Source organism: Macaca mulatta, chromosome 14, assembly GCF_049350105.2.
Source record: "Macaca mulatta isolate MMU2019108-1 chromosome 14, T2T-MMU8v2.0, whole genome shotgun sequence".
Classification (NCBI taxonomy): Eukaryota; Metazoa; Chordata; class Mammalia; order Primates; family Cercopithecidae; genus Macaca; species Macaca mulatta.
Window position 1 is genome coordinate 56,596,393 of NC_133419.1, and position 15,049 is coordinate 56,611,441.

Here is a 15,049-nt window from a genome sequence, read left to right on the forward strand (position 1 = left end):
TTTTCACCGTGTTAGCCAGGATTGGTCTCGATCTCCTGACCTCGTGATCCACCTGCCTTGGCCTCCCAAAGTGCTGGGATTAGAGGTGTGAGCCACCGCACTCGGCCATGGGTCTTTCTCAGACTTTAACTTTGTGTGCCAAATAACTCGGCCTCGGTATATGGTCCTGGGCAGCAGTCATTCTCCTGACTATGAAGTGATACTCTGGGAGGGCAGTCATTAGCTAAGAGGCTTTTGGTTGCAAGTAAGAAACAGCCCAATTCAAAGTGGCATAATCAATTAGGGGAATTATTGGCTCACACAGCTGAGGCCTAGAGTAGCAGCACTGCCTGCAGGTAGGACTCAATACTGTCACCAAGAACCTATTTTCAGCTGGATGTGGGGGTGCACGTCTGTAGTCCGACCTCCTCGGAAGACTGAGGAAAAAGGATCCATTGAGTCCAGGAGTTTGAGGCCAGCCTGGGCAACCCTGTTTCAAAACCAACCAACCAACCAACCAACCGTCTATTTCCTGAGGTCGATCCTCTCTTTCTCTGGGAATAGCTTCAGTCTTCCCAAAAGGCTGTCAGAAGCTCTCAGAACTATCAGCTTTCTCCTTCAGGCATAGGAAGAAAGAGAAAGCCTATATCCCAGGATTCCCAACCGAAGTCTCCAGATTCCTGCTGATTGGAGAGGTTCAGGAACACGCCCCTGCCTAACCAACTTCTGGGGCCAGACGGGGATGGAAGGGGTGACTGACACCACTCTACTCCTGGAGGTGGTACCCTGGCCTCCCTATTCCCATGGATCTGCCAACTGTAACAGAACCTGGTAGAAGCGGGGTATGGATGTGGGGGGAAACCTCCAAACTTGCCTGCATACCAGGAACATAACCAGTGCGCAGTGACTGTCAGAGGTCTCCAAATACGAGCCCCTCCCATGAGCGGAATCTGGACTTCTGTTCCTTTGTTGCCAGTGTCCACGCCTCTCCCTCCAAATGGTCACAACACCTCTGCTCCTCAAAGGAGTCCTGCCTGTTATAGACAAACAGGCCCACACCTTTGGTTATTTTGGTTTAGACTAGGGACAAATTCTACCCTAGAGTCCCCAAGCCGCCAGTGGCTCCCCTACCCCTGCCTCTAGTGTGTACAGGGAGGAGGCCTTCAGTTTCGGTGGAGGAGGCTCCTCCCTCACAGGAGTCCCCTGGGATCCTTGAGGGCTTCCCACCACCACTGACTCTTCTAGCAGTGGGACAGCCTGAGTTTTGGAGAACTGAGGCTACGCTGGCCTTTCTCCCTCCCTCCTCCTCCTCTTCTCTCCAGAGGGAAACCTGGAGAACACCCCCTCCCCCATCACTTCCTGCCCCACCCCTGCCTCCAAAGGCCTCCTGTTGGCCTCTCTGCACGCTCAGTGCACTCACTGGCCACAGACGACAGCGTCCCCAGGCTGCACCCACAGCGATCGGCATGGCAACCAGGAGTCGGTTGTGCTGAGGCCCTGAGCCCCAACTGTCAGAAGGGGCCTGAGGCTGAGGTGGAGGCTGGGAGTTTGGGGCTGTGGGTAAGTCCTTTTGGGGTCAGACCTGTGGACTTAGGCAGGGGCGGATCCTCACAGGGCTCTGGTGGGCTGCGGCGGTGCGGCTTGATCTTGGGCCCTGGTGGCAGCTGTCTCCTCTGAATGGAGCTAGAAAGAGGATAGACGGCCCTGAGAGCTCAGCTCACCTGGGGCCAGAACTAGCCTTGTAGGTGGCCGGGGAGGAGGAAGGAGGAAAAATACTAATGTAAATTGAGCTGCTGAATACCCAGGTGCCTTCCATGAATTCTATCCTGAGTGTAACTGGAGGGCAGAGGTTAAGTGAGCACACAGCCAGCAGGTTGTGAGGGAGGATTTAAAGCTGGGCTGCTCTAAACTCACAGCTCTTGCTCTTCCAATCCCTTCCCTGTTTCCTGAGTGGAGGTTCCCAAAGCAGGTGACTCAAGGAGGAAACTGTGAGAGTTTGTGGGAGCAGGTGGGGCCGTGCATGGACTCAACTGTCCCCAGAGTCAGCTAACTGCAGAGCTGAGCCCTGCCTCGCCCAGGCGGCCACCGCTGGCTTTAAGCTGCAGGTCAGGGAGTGGTGGTGCCTATTCTCAGGTGGATCCTCTGAAGGCCATGGACTCCTCCACGGGGCCCAGGATGCCTTTGCTCAAATACTGCAGCGTGGCCACAAGCCTGAAGGCCCCTGGCTGGGACGGTGCTGCTCCACTGTGGGACCTTTCCTTCACCTACCCCTTTGCCCTCCAAGCACCCTGGCTCACTGGGCACAAGCCCCTCGCAAGGTACCTGTCTCTGCCCCTCTGGAGGAAGTGGGCGCCCCTTTCTTTTTTCCTTTGTTCTTGGCTGTTGGTGGTAGACCTTGGTGGAGAGACTTGCTTCCTGAGAAGGCGGAAAGGGGTCTTCATTGTTTGGCTTATGATTGGTGTATCTGTGTGCGGTCTGTCATTCCAGCCTACACTGTGCTCCCAGAGCCCTTCAGGGTTGATCCGGCTTTAGCAGAGTTGCAGATGCCACAGTTGGCATGAGGGAGAGAAGGCAGTTAGGGATAGCCAGTTACCAAGTTTATAGCTCATTTTACCATCAACAATGAGACTTGGCTGGGTGTGGTGGCTCACGCCTGTAATCCTAGCACTTTGGAAGGCCGAGGCAAGTGGATCACTTGAGGTCAGGAGTTGGAGACCAGTCTGACCAACATGGCAAAACCCTGTCTACTAAAAATACAAAAAAAAATTGGCTGGGCATGGTGGCTTACGCCTGTAATCCAAGCACTTTGGGAGGCCAAGGCGAGTGGATCACCCAAGGTCAGGAGTTCGAGATCAGCCTGGCCAAGATGGTGAAACCCCGTCTCAACTAAATATATAAAAATTAGCCAGGCATGGTGGCAGGTGCCTGTAATCCCAGCTACTCAGGAGGCTGAGGCAGAGAATTGCTTGAACCCAGAAGGTGGAAAGGTTGCAGTGAGCTCAGGTCGTGTCATTGCACTCCAGCCTGGGCAACAGAGTGAGACTCTGTCTCAAAGAAAAAAAAAAAATTAGCTGGGCGTGGTGGTGCATGCCTGTATTCCCAGCTACTTGGGAGGCTGAGGCAGGAGAATTGCTTGAACTCCGCAGGCAGAGGTTGCAGTGAGCCGAGACAGCGCCATTGCACTCGAGCCTAGGGAACAGAGCGAGACTCCATCTCAAACACAAAACAAAACCAAAAAAAAAAAATGAGACTTGCTCTGGCACCATAGGAGAAATCAGCTAAGGGGGGGTCTCCAGGTCCCTCTTCAGGTTCCCTCAGTACTCCTCCTTTGTCCAGGATTTTCCTAAATAGGATCCTCAGTCCGCTTTCTAAAGCATGGATACAAGAGGCCAAAGGCACCACAGCCTATATGCACACATGGAGTGTGTCAGCTCCAGGGACTCGCATTCCTGCTGCCTGATCCATTGTGCCCATGTTAGGGACATGCCAGCTTGAATGATCCTTAATGGCTCCCTTTTGTGATTCACCCGGTGGACCATCCTGTTCAAAGCTAGAGTTAAGCATTGGACTTGAGATGCCAACAAGCACAGGAGGGAGGCTGAGGGGGACTGAGGGTAGCTCAGCATGGGCCTGCAGGAGCTCCTCAGCACGAACACCCTGGGTCCTGTGACAGCATGTTGATGACAGACAGCAGGAGGCAGGCAGGCCCCCTTTGCATTCAGCCTTGCCCACAAAGTAAAATGGCTTCTTCAAAAACCCAAACCCTGACTCAATAACTCCCCTAGACCAACTGGCCCTGACCACAACATTATCCGGAACTAGCATCTCCTTTTTCTGTCCCACAACCCCTTAGCTCCTCTGGGTTGTCCCTGCCCAAACACTTCCTCATCTCCCTGACCCCACAGCATCAAGTGGCATTACAATTTCACACCCTTGGTATTACTACCCAAGCTTCCACGCCTCATCCTGGAATCCCACACGCCACCTTAAGATTTACCTTCCTGGCACTATTTTTTTTTTTTTTTTTTGAGACGGAGTCTCACTGTGTTGCTCTGTCACTAGGCTGGAGTACAGTGGCGCAATCTTGGCTCACCACATCCTCCGCCTCCCGGGTTCAAGTGATTCTCCCGCCTCAGCCTCCTGAGTAGCTGAGATTACAGGCGCCTGCCACCACGCCCAGCTAATTTTTGTATTTTTAGTAGAGATGGGGTTTCACCATATTGTCCAGATGGTCTTGATCTCTTGACCCCATGATCCACCCACCTCGGCCTCCCAAAGTGCTGGGATTACAGGCGTGAGCCACTGCGCCTGGCCCCTGGCGCTCTTTTCTTTTTTCGATAGGGGGTCTCACCTTGTCACCCAGGCTGGAGTGCAGTAGTGTCATTTCAGCCCACTGCAATCTCTACCTCCCAGGTTCAAGCAATCCTCCTACCTCAGCCTCCTGAGTAGCTGGGACCACAGGCTCATACTACCACACCCAGCTAATTTTTTTGTATTTTTGGTAGAGATGGGGTTTCACCATGTTGCCCAGGCTGGTCTTGAATTCCTGAGCTCAAGTGATCCATCCGCGTCAGCCTCCCAAAGTGCTAGGATTACAGGCGAGAGCCACACTTTTCCAGTCTGTTGTCTAGTGTAGGAACAAGCATTAATTAACTTGAATGTATCAAGGCAAATTACCTTTTGGTTGCCTTGAACCAACTCCCAATCCACCAAGGATGGTTCCCTTCACTGTCCTCTCCTACTGCCCCTCCCGGAGGTTTATCTTATCCTTCTGGAAGTCATAGATTGCCACTTTCCATGTGGATTTCTGTTCCACATGCCTTGTGTGCTGTGGTGCACCTCAGATGTACCTGAGAAACATGTTTCTTGATGTGTTTAGGGCTTGTTACTCTCTATCCACTAATTCCATTTGCTTTTTTCCAGGCACACCTCTTCTTGCCCGTGTCTCCACATTGCCGACCCAGCATGGCAAGGGCCTGGCTGGCTGGGAAGAGCTGGAGATGCTGCCAACACATGGGTCCTGGCAAGAAGGGAAGCAGATGGCTTTTACTACTGGGCTCAAATAAAGGCTGCTCCTGAGGCAAGTCCCTGACCCTCAGTATCTCCCTGGCATGCTCCTCTGGGTGGCCCTGTCGTACCTGACATGCCTTGGCTGTGTGCCTCTAGCAGGCTGGTTTTTTGGATAAGCACAGCTCTCTCATGGCCATGTTGTAGAAGTGAACATGTAATACCACTGAGTGCGTTAGTTTGCTAGGGCTACCTAACAAAGTGCCACAAACAGAGTGGCTTAAACCACAGAAATGTGTCATCTCCCATTTCTGGAGGCTGGAAGTCCAGGGCTTGGCAAGGTTGGTTCCTTCTGAGAGCTGTGAGGAAGAATGATTCCCATGCCCCGCTTCTGGCTTCTCATGGCTTGCTGGCAGGCTTTGGTGTTCCTCAGCTTATAGAGGCATCACCTTGATCTCTGCCTTTACCTTTACGGGGCTTTCTCCCTGAGTGTGTGTCTGCCCACATTTCCCCCTTTATAAGGACATCAATTACACAGGATTAGGGACCTGCCATATTCAGTCCTCATCTTAATTACATTTGCAATGACCCTATTCCCAAATAAGGTCACATTCTGGGGTCTAGGACTTCAACATATGAATTTGGCAGGGGGCAAGGCATGGTGGCTCACGCCTGTAATCCCAGCGCTTTGAGAGGTGGTGGTGGGACGACTGCTTGAGGCCAGGAGTTCAAGACCAGCCTGGGCAATATAGCGAGACCCTGTCTCTACAAAAAATTTAAAAATTAACAAGGCATGGTGGCACATGGCTGTAGTCCCAGCCACTTGGGAGGCTGAGGCAGGAGGATCACTTGAGCTCCAAACTGATGGCACCACTGCACTCCAGCCTGTGGGAGGAGGGTGGAGGTGGGGCATGGGACACAATTCAATGCATAACAGAGAAGAAAATGTACTTTAAAAGTACTTTGTTGAGGAAAATTCCGTGTTGAATGAACACCAGCCTAAGGGAAAGAGGCACGAGATGTGTTTGCTCACATGCATGGGTGTGTGCTGGTACACAGAGAAGCATACTCCTGCCATGCTGGGGGCCAGTCCTGGCCTGTACTTCAGTGGCTACTCACTTCTTTTTTTTTTTTTTTTAATTTTCTTTTTTTCAGAGTCAGACTTACTTTGTGAATGTAGATTCATGAAGGGAAGACTAATGTAAATTCTTTAAAAATATGAATTTCAGAATTTCCAATCAAAAGTCAGTTTTTGGCCTGGTGTGGTGGCTCATGCCTATAATCCCAGCACTTTGGGAAGCCAAGAAGGGTGGATTACCTGAGGTCAGAAGTTCGAGACCAGCCTAGCCAATGTGGTGAAACTCGTCTCTACTAAATATACAAAAATTAGCCGAGCAAGGTGGTGGGCTCCTGTAGTCCCAGCTGCTTGGGAACCTGAGGCAAGAGAATCGCTTGAACCTAGGAGGCGGAGGTTGCAGTAAGCCAAGATCATGCCATTGCACTCTAGCCTGGGTGATGAGCGAAACTCCATCTGGGGGGGAAAAAAAGGTCAATTTTCAAGTAATATGTGAATTAAAATGAAATTCTAGCAAAACTTTGCTCGAATATAGTTTCTGTCCAGTGATTTGGTAAAAATAATTTATAACCAGTTTATTTCTCTTCTAAATCACAGAGTACTTGAAACAGCCTGTACTTTTAAGTAGCTGCATCACTGTTCTCTCACTTTTGCTATTCACTTGCTTAGCTAACCCTTTCCTCGTCGACTGTAAGGGCGGTGCTGAGGGCAGCTCTGTGGCCACAATCTCTCCTCGCCTACATGAGCCTCACAGGTGAACAACCATCCATCCCTGGTTGGTCTTGGACACAGGAGCGACGCTTCTTGGGGGTGCTGGAAGGAGGGGATCGCATTGAGAAAAGGTCCAGGGAGGACCCAGGTTATTCCTGGCAATTGCAGGTCAAAAATTTGGTAGGAGGAAAGAAAACCAGGCAAAGGAAGGGAATGGAAAGGGAGAGGCAAGAAGTGTTGCCCGAGGAAGAAAAAGATTCAGGGAAGCCCAACCGTGCCACACAGCCTGCCTATCTCAGCTATGACTGGCTTGAAAGAGCATCTGCCTCGTCCCTTCTTTAGGTGCCTGTCACTGTTTGGAAGGCAGTCCCTGGGCCTGGTTTGGGGGCATCGTAGGGAACCTGGGTGCTCCCTCTTGTACTTTGTAATGCCAGTTCTTATTCTGAGTGTTTTCTTTCCCACAGCTGGAGAGACAGGGGGTCCTGCTTGTGGAATTTGAGGCTCCTCTTGTCGCAGGCCCGAAGCTGCCAGCCCGGCAGCAGAGAGTGGTCTTAGAAGAGGATGTCATTCCTCTCTCACCATCGGTAGGATACTCACTGAGACCAGGGGACAAGGTGCTGGCACTTTGGCAGCCAGGACAACAGCAGTATGGTCCCGGCACTGTTCTTTTGGGCTTGGAGATGAGAGATCCCCGGAGAGGTAAGAGAAGCTGCTCTGACTCATCAGTCCCCAGAAGGAGCCAGGCTATAATCAGGCCAGATGAGAGAGCCAAGGGTGCGTCTACAGCTTAGGGGTTTCTAAGGCATTAAGAAGATAATTTTTACCCCCTTGCCTGCTGCTTAATCTTGAGGCAGCAACAGATGCCTCAAGATGCACACTGTATCTTTCAGATTATTAAAAAAAAAAATTGTAATCAGGGTAAGTGGCCTAAAACTCTATGTCTATGTTGGTTAGCTAAACCATGGTTTAGCTACTCACGACCCAGCTCTCACCAGGTCCTCCAGGGACCGGACAGTCATCTTCTGCCGGGTCAGTCAGCACCACTGTAATTCAGAGAATGACAGAATGAGGCTTCTACTGAGAATGCATTTTGGTTTTGACAAGAAAAGTGAGCCCCTGCAGGCCACTGTAGTCCAGGAGGCAGGGAGGCTCAGGCAAGTCCTCGGGAAGTGGAGGTAGGTATGATGCAGGTGAAGGATGTTCCTGGCAGGCTCTCCACGGAGAGGTGCATGTGAGGAGCCAGGCAGCCAGAGCACAGGGGCCGGGCTGAAGCTCTGCCTTTGCCTGTGTGGATAGGAGAGGCCTTATCCCACGATTAGGAAGTGGAAGCTACTTGGGAGGCTGAGGCAGGAGGAGGGCTTGAGCCTGGGAGGTTGAGGCTGCAGTGAGCTCTCACTGTGCCACTGCACTCCAGCCTGAGCCAGACCCTGTCTCAAAAAAAAAAAAAAAGATAATTGATAATTATAACAAAATTTTGCCATTTTTTGTTATGTAGCATCAAAGGAAGAAGAAATCACTGTTCATTTCTGGAATGGCAGAGCCGCTAAAGTGCCCCTAGGTGGGGTCCAGTCGGTGTCCCTGGCCATCTGGAAGAAGGCTGTGGAGAGGCTGCACAAGTCTTTCACCAGGGAGCACCCCAGGCCCCTTCACTGGCCCCATGCTGCTCTCTGCTGGGGCCAATCACTGGGCGCATCACTAACGAGCTTCCTCCGGGCACTCCATTCCTGTGCCCTCTCTGCCACCCTCATGCCTGCTGCCAGCTGCTGTGCCAGGGCTGCCTCTGTGGCTGCCCCCCATGTGGCACCACTTGGTGGCCTCTAACCAGGACCTCAGAAGTCACAGCCAGAGAACTTCCAGAGTTGGAGCCCCCAGCACAGCTTTTGCCCCTGGAAGGTCCTAAAGGGGAAAAAGTAGCAACGCACGCTCCCCTGGCTGTTTCCTCCTCCTCCTCCTCCTCCCGTGAACAAGACGATGTGGAGAATGATCTGGAGATGGGCCCTCCCCAGAGACTGATGGTAAACAGTGCAGTCAACACAGATCCCATCCTTCTTGAGACTCCTTTGAGGCAGAGTGGCCTCTGCCAGCCTGAGTGGAAGTACTGGAGGAGAAACGGGCCTGAGCCACGCCCTGGGAAGCCAGGTATGCCAGGGGAGTGGGCTTGCCTTCTAAGGCAGGGGCTGGGGCCCCGGCTCCCTTCCCTCCCACATGTCCCTTATGAAGCTGATGCACGTGTCCACTCTGTTGGGACTACAGTAATCCTTGGGAGTCTGGTCATGCTGAAGGGGAGTCTGGTCATGCTGAAGAGGAGGCTGTGGGAAAAGGGAAATAGCAGGTTTCCATTTCAGCTATGAGGCCCACAGGAGCAGAAGGATGAACTGATCTTTGTGCTAAGGTTGCATCCCTATTTAATACCTGCCTTTTTCTTTCTTCACTAGTCTCTACTGACAGGGCACTGCCATTGTCTGTTTTTAGCCCCCTCCTTTTTTCTTGGAGGCCTTGGTTTTTCTCTAGATGAATAGTACAAATGCCTCCTGGTGTTGATGAGAGTTGATGCACTGAAGCATAGAAACTGGTCTTAAGCATTGGTCATGAGGCCCCACTCTCCTGCTGGGCCCCTCAGTAAGTCAGCGGGGAGGACCTGGGCACTGTGATGTGCTTCTTATCCCTCATGGCCAACAGGAAAGCCGTGTCCTGTTGCTGCTGGCAGTCTGCAGCCAGCCCCACACTGCATCACCTCCAGCTGAGAACTGTGTGGCGGGCCCTGCTAGGTTCCGGGAGCCCATTCTATCTAAATTCCCAATGGAGCCCGGAAGGAGCAGAAGCCTGTCAGAGCTGTGTGAAGGAGGTGGCCCTTGACAAGATTCTGGGGGTCCTGGGGTCACTGAACATATCTGGGGCAGGGAGGCTGTGAGGTGAAGGAACACCATTGCTAAGGGCTTAGATCTCTAGGCACTGCCCACACTGGGACCCACTAGGGTTCCCTGGTTGAAACCATAGCCCTATTTCTAGCACAGTCACTGAGCCAGAAGGACTGCTTAGCCCATGAGAGTTTTTTGTTGTTGTTGTTTGTTTTTTGTTTGTTTGTTTTTTTGAGACAGTCTCACTTTGTTGCCCAGGCAGGAGTGCAGTGGCATGATTTTGGCTCACTGCAACCTCTGCCTCCCAGGTTTGAGTGATTCTCATGCCTCAGCCTCCCCAGTAGCTGGGATTATAGGTGCATGCCACCATGCCTGGCTAACTTTTGTATTTTTAGTGGAGATGGGGTTTTGCCATGTTGGCCAGGCAGGTCTCGAACCCCTGGCCCAAGTGATCTGCCTGCCTCGCCCTCCCAAAGTGCTGGGATTACAGGCATGAACCATCAAGCTGGCACCAATGAAGATTTCAATCTTGCCCCAGGGGTAACGACTTTATTAGTGTTCGGTTCCAGAAAGTTGAGAAATTGTTTGTAAAGAGAAGCTTTCCTGGTGACTCCTCTGAACCCTTGGGCTTTGGGAGGGGAGGGGTATGTCTGCTGCACTTGGATTTTATATGAGGATTTTTCCCCTATATCTCACACCCAGCTGTGCTCGTCCTCCACTCTCCAGGAGGAAACTTTATATTGAAAATATAAAATGGGGAGGTGGGTCCCAGGCTTCTGTGAAATGGGTTACTCCAATCTTGCAATGGCAAGCCTTGGCAGCAGCCACTCAGAAATGGTGATTTCGCCGGGTGCAGTGGCTCACCCAGCACTTTGGGAGGCCAAAGCGGGGGCGGATCACTTGCAGTCAGGGGGTTGAGACTAGCCTGACCAACAAAGTGAAACCCCGTCTCTACTAAAAATACAAAAATTAGCCAGGCGCTGTGATGCACATCTGTAATCCCAGCTAGTTGGGAGGCTGAGGTACCAGAATCAGTTGAACCCTGGAGGCAGAGGTTCCAGTGAGCCACTACATTCCAGCCTGGGTGACACAGTGAGACTCTGTCTCCAAAAAAAAAAAAAAAAAGAAAGAAAGATATGCCAGTTTCTTTCTCCATTTGAAAGAAATGCAGCTATGGAGAATTTAGCATGCAAACACTAGAGTTTGGTACCATTTTCTTTATATTATCACTTGTAGAGAGGGCATAAAGAAAATGGTACCAAACTCTAGCGTTTTCATGCTAAATTTTCCATAGCTCCCAATGCCTCTTGCTCCAGCAGAGCCTGGAGAAAGAAAAGCTGTACCTACCCAACAGAAAAGGGTCTGTGGGGAGCAAATGAGACAATACCAAGCCCAGCATAGGGGAGAGGGACAACCAGAGGGGCCATGGGGGCCAGAGATGCCCTAGGTACCACATCTGTGTTCCTATTGCTGTGGCTTGCTCCATAGCAATCTCTAGAAGGGTTCCAAACCTGATTAAGTCCAAACAAATTTCCCCTGGCCCTAAGTTTACACAGCTCTTACTGCTACTGCCCGAAGCCTACACCTACAGTCTCTCTCCATCACCACATTTAAACAGATCCACTCCAAAGTTATTTTCTCCCCCGAAATAAATTCTAATAATCGACTATAAAGAAGAGAACTATAGTATCTTCAGGTAGTTGGCCCAGCTTTCCCGTTAAATACTGGATCTTGTGTTATGCTCTAGGGAGAGTTCCTGGGGCTGACCCGTGAGCATCGTCAGCATGTTCCCAAATATACAGAGAGCATGCCCGAGAGGGGGTGTGGAGACATGGCCATCTCCAGCCTTCACCACACACGTGGGACTGCCTGTCACAGCTCACTAGTTAAGAGAAGCACAGAAAACCACATGTGGGTCAGGGCTGAAACAAGGCAAACACCAGCGCTTTGCTTTTCTCCTCTCCAGGTTTTGTATCTTTTAAAGGAAATATGCTGTTTTGCTTCTCCTAAACATGCTTGATGTTTAATCAGTTCCTGCTCTCAAGACTCGATATCCGTTCTGTCGAGTGCTGATGCTCGACACTCAATTTTGAGCTTTGCCTCTCACAAAAGCTCTTGCATAGGTTTCTCTGTCCTCCACACTTTCCCTTACTTTCAGTTACAGGCAGTGAGAGGTTACAGTTAGATTCTAACAGTCCTAGGGAGGCCAGATTGTCAGCTGCTGGCAGGGAGGTGCTTTCTGCCTCCTTTGCTTATAACTGAAACAGGATTCAATCTGTAGTTGTAAAAGAAACATAAAAAGCGTTCCTTCCCTTTTAGATTGGTCTGTTCCTCAGGAAGTCACATCTCCCATTATTTTTGTTTTGCCCTAATATATATATTTTTTTATTTTTAGAGACAAGGTCTCACTATGTCACCCAGGCTGGAGTGCAGTGGCATGATCATAGCTCACTACAGCCTCAAACTCCTGGGCTCAAGCAATCCTCCTGCCTCAGCCTCCCAAATAGTTGAGACTACAGGTGTGCACTAATGCACCCAGTTCAATTTCTTAAAACTTGTTTTTCCATCAGCTTGTAGTCTCTTCTTTATGGTCCATGTTATCAGTGATCAGTGAAGGTGTCGAAGCTCCTTTAACTGGTGGCAGTCAGTTACCTTCACTTGCCCTAATGGCAGTTTAGAAAACACATCCAATAACTTCTTCACTACTCCAAATCTTGGGTATCAGGTAATGTTTCCCAAAAGCATAAGGGCCAGAAATGATAAAAATTTTTTTCTCTAAAAATAGAAAACATTACATGGACACATTGCATGATGGTAAAATAGGCCAAGTGTAGTGGCTTACACCTGTAATCGCAACACTTTGGGAGGCTGAGGCTGGAGGATCGCTTGAGCCCAGGAGTTCAAGACCAGCTGGGCAACATAGCGAGACCCTGTTCCTATAAAGAAACTAAAAAATTAGCTGAGCATGGTGGTGTGCGCTTGTGGTCCGAGCTACTGGGGGCTGTAGTGAAGAGGGGGTGGCAGGTGGGAGGATGGCTTGAGCCCGGGTGGTCGAGGCTGCTGTGAGCTATGATCATGCCACTGCATTCCAGCCTGGGTGATATAGCAAGACCCTGTCTCAAATACATAATAAATGAAAAGAAAACAATGCTGTGAGCTTACAGATACTTCAGTGATCCTTGTTTTAGTTCTACTTATCCCATCAAAATGATGGCATATTCAACCTAAGTAATTGACTTTTGGGTTTAGGAACAAGATATTCCAACATCTGGAAAGAAGAAAAGGATCACAAACAGCAGAGAGCACAAACTGTAGTAGTGGGGACTACCACGGAGCTGGTCTTGAAGGCAACCAACACGAAGCCACCGCAGACCCCGCCAGGGGAAGTTGAACACAGAAAGCAGAGTCAGAGCCTTGCAATAGGTCCATGGAACAAGAATTCCCCTTAGACTGAGAGCCCTGAGGATCTAGGTAAAGCAGAATGGCTGGAAAGGGGCTTCCTAAGGACTTCTCACATGAGTCTTAGACTTTTTGGGTCACATCCGCTTTGAGAACAGTAAAACCTATGACCCCTTGTCCCAGAAAAATGTACATACCCTCAATTTTGCATGTAATTTCAGAATGCTTATGGAACCTATGAATTTAATCACAGGCTTCTTGGGGGTGCAAGGATCCCCATTTAAATGACCCTCTGTTCTATGGTATTGGGTAGGGGTCTGCTTTATTAGGCCCTCTGAATATGGAGTCTGTTCCTCACTAACAATGGTAATATAGCTCTACTTAAAACTTCATTTCCATCATATAAAATACTGGCACCTTTCCCAAGGAAAGGTGGAAAGGTTTGTGTTCAAAACGAGAGAACCAGGCAATGAAACTGGGAGGTGTCACAGTACTGCTGTGGCAGCTTCAAGACGTTTGGGACACAGCAATGATTTTTTTTTTTTTTTTTTTGAGACAAGATCTCACTCTGTCACTCAGGCTGGAACGCAGTGGCATAATCATGGCTCACTACAGCCTTGAACTCCTGGGCTGAAGTGAGCCTCCCATCTGAGTCTCCTGAGTAGCTAGGACCTGAGTAACTAGGCACATGCCACCACACCTGACTAAACTTTTTACTTTTTGTAGAGAGAGGGTCTCACTGTGTTGCCCAGGCTGGTCTTGATTACTGGGCTCAAGTGATTCTCCTGCCTTAACTTCCCAAAACGTTGGGATTACAGGTATGAGCCACCACACTCAGCACATCAATGACTTTTTAAAATCAGTGACTTTTGAATAAAATTACAGTCAGCATAACAATCTATGGATTTTTCCCCTTTTATAGGTAAAGAATAAACATGTATAACTTGAGGAGAGTTATACAGAGTGGCTGACAAGGCCTTCAACGGAAGGAGGCACAGGACAGGCCACAGGTAACAGTCAAATAACCAGCAGTATCTTCACCCCACGAAGACCTCCCTGCAGATAAGCAGCAGGAAGGCACCTGTTGTGAGGGGTATAGGAGTGTGGGGTCCTGCCCTGGGGGTCCCTGCCAGGGCCCTGGTGAGACTGCTTTAAGGTGCCTCTTCCACGGAAGAGAGGGTCAGCCTGCTTTGGGCAAATGTGTCCACAGCCACTCTGCCACCTTTCCATAGAGCCTACCGTTGTACATGAGTGACATTTTTGTTTTACCTCTCAATAAAAATGAATTCTCTTCATTTCCAGTCTCTTTATTATCATAATTAACCTCTACTTGGAAAGCAAGCAGTAAAACCTGTTCAGAGAGCGAATCATATAACTTTCAGGCAAACAAGCATGAAGGACTCCTACACCTCCAGTTAAAAAAGGCACTGAAAAAGACAGACTCCAGTTCCTGGGAAGGCTGACCCAGTCAGCATTAAAAACAGGATTAATGTATAGCTATCAAGAGAATCATACAGTGGCTTTATTCTTACTACTTAAAAAAAGGTGATGTGAAGGCAGTGATGGTCAACATCACATAGGGAAGATCAGGTCCACACTTTGTCCAGAATCAACTGCTACCACATGAGTCTTCTTGGTTAAGTCATTTGAGCCCACAGTGACAGAATAGGTCCCTGGATATACTTCTATGTAGAGGTCCTTAGAAATGTTCTCAGCCTAGAAGGAAAAAAAGGATATTAGCAGTTTAGAGATTTTATACCCCACTGCCACCATGGCCCCCCAGCAGGCTACCTGTGCATGCAGAGGTGTGATGGAATGAAGTGCTAATGTGGGAGACAGGTCCTGCTTTCAAGACTCAGCCTGCTCACGTACAACACTGTCATTTTGGTAGGTCTCAGCCTTTCCCTATTTCTAGAACTGTGATAATACCTCACAAATAAGCATGTGAAAATGCTCTGTAAATGCTAAAGTCTTACAGGAACATGAAGGATTATAAAAAGAACACTCTACTTGGAGTTAG

General features: G+C 49.8%; 2 protein-coding genes across 9 annotated transcripts in view; one reads left to right on the plus strand and one right to left on the minus strand.

Moving 5' to 3' along the window:
• The first annotated feature begins 1,983 nt into the window (after positions 1-1,983).
• Positions 1,984-13,223, plus strand: C14H11orf16 (chromosome 14 C11orf16 homolog). Its single transcript, XM_015114993.3, is given in 6 exon segments — positions 1,984-2,297; positions 4,903-5,059; positions 7,237-7,471; positions 8,268-8,423; positions 8,426-8,911; positions 12,880-13,223. Coding segments are annotated over 6 exon segments (1,401 nt in total). The 5' UTR covers positions 1,984-2,130; the 3' UTR covers positions 13,080-13,223.
• Positions 13,224-14,320: 1,097 nt separating this feature from the next.
• The window catches only part of AKIP1 (A-kinase interacting protein 1), a 338,621-nt gene continuing 337,892 nt past the window's right edge, over positions 14,321-15,049 (minus strand). For 6 of the 8 annotated variants that reach the window (XM_001102761.4, XM_077960623.1, XM_077960622.1 and 3 more), the window contains one exon: positions 14,321-14,745. In XM_001102761.4, coding sequence (XP_001102761.1) covers positions 14,602-14,745 — 144 coding nt within the window. In that variant the 3' untranslated portion in view covers positions 14,321-14,601. 8 annotated transcript variants of the gene reach the window in all.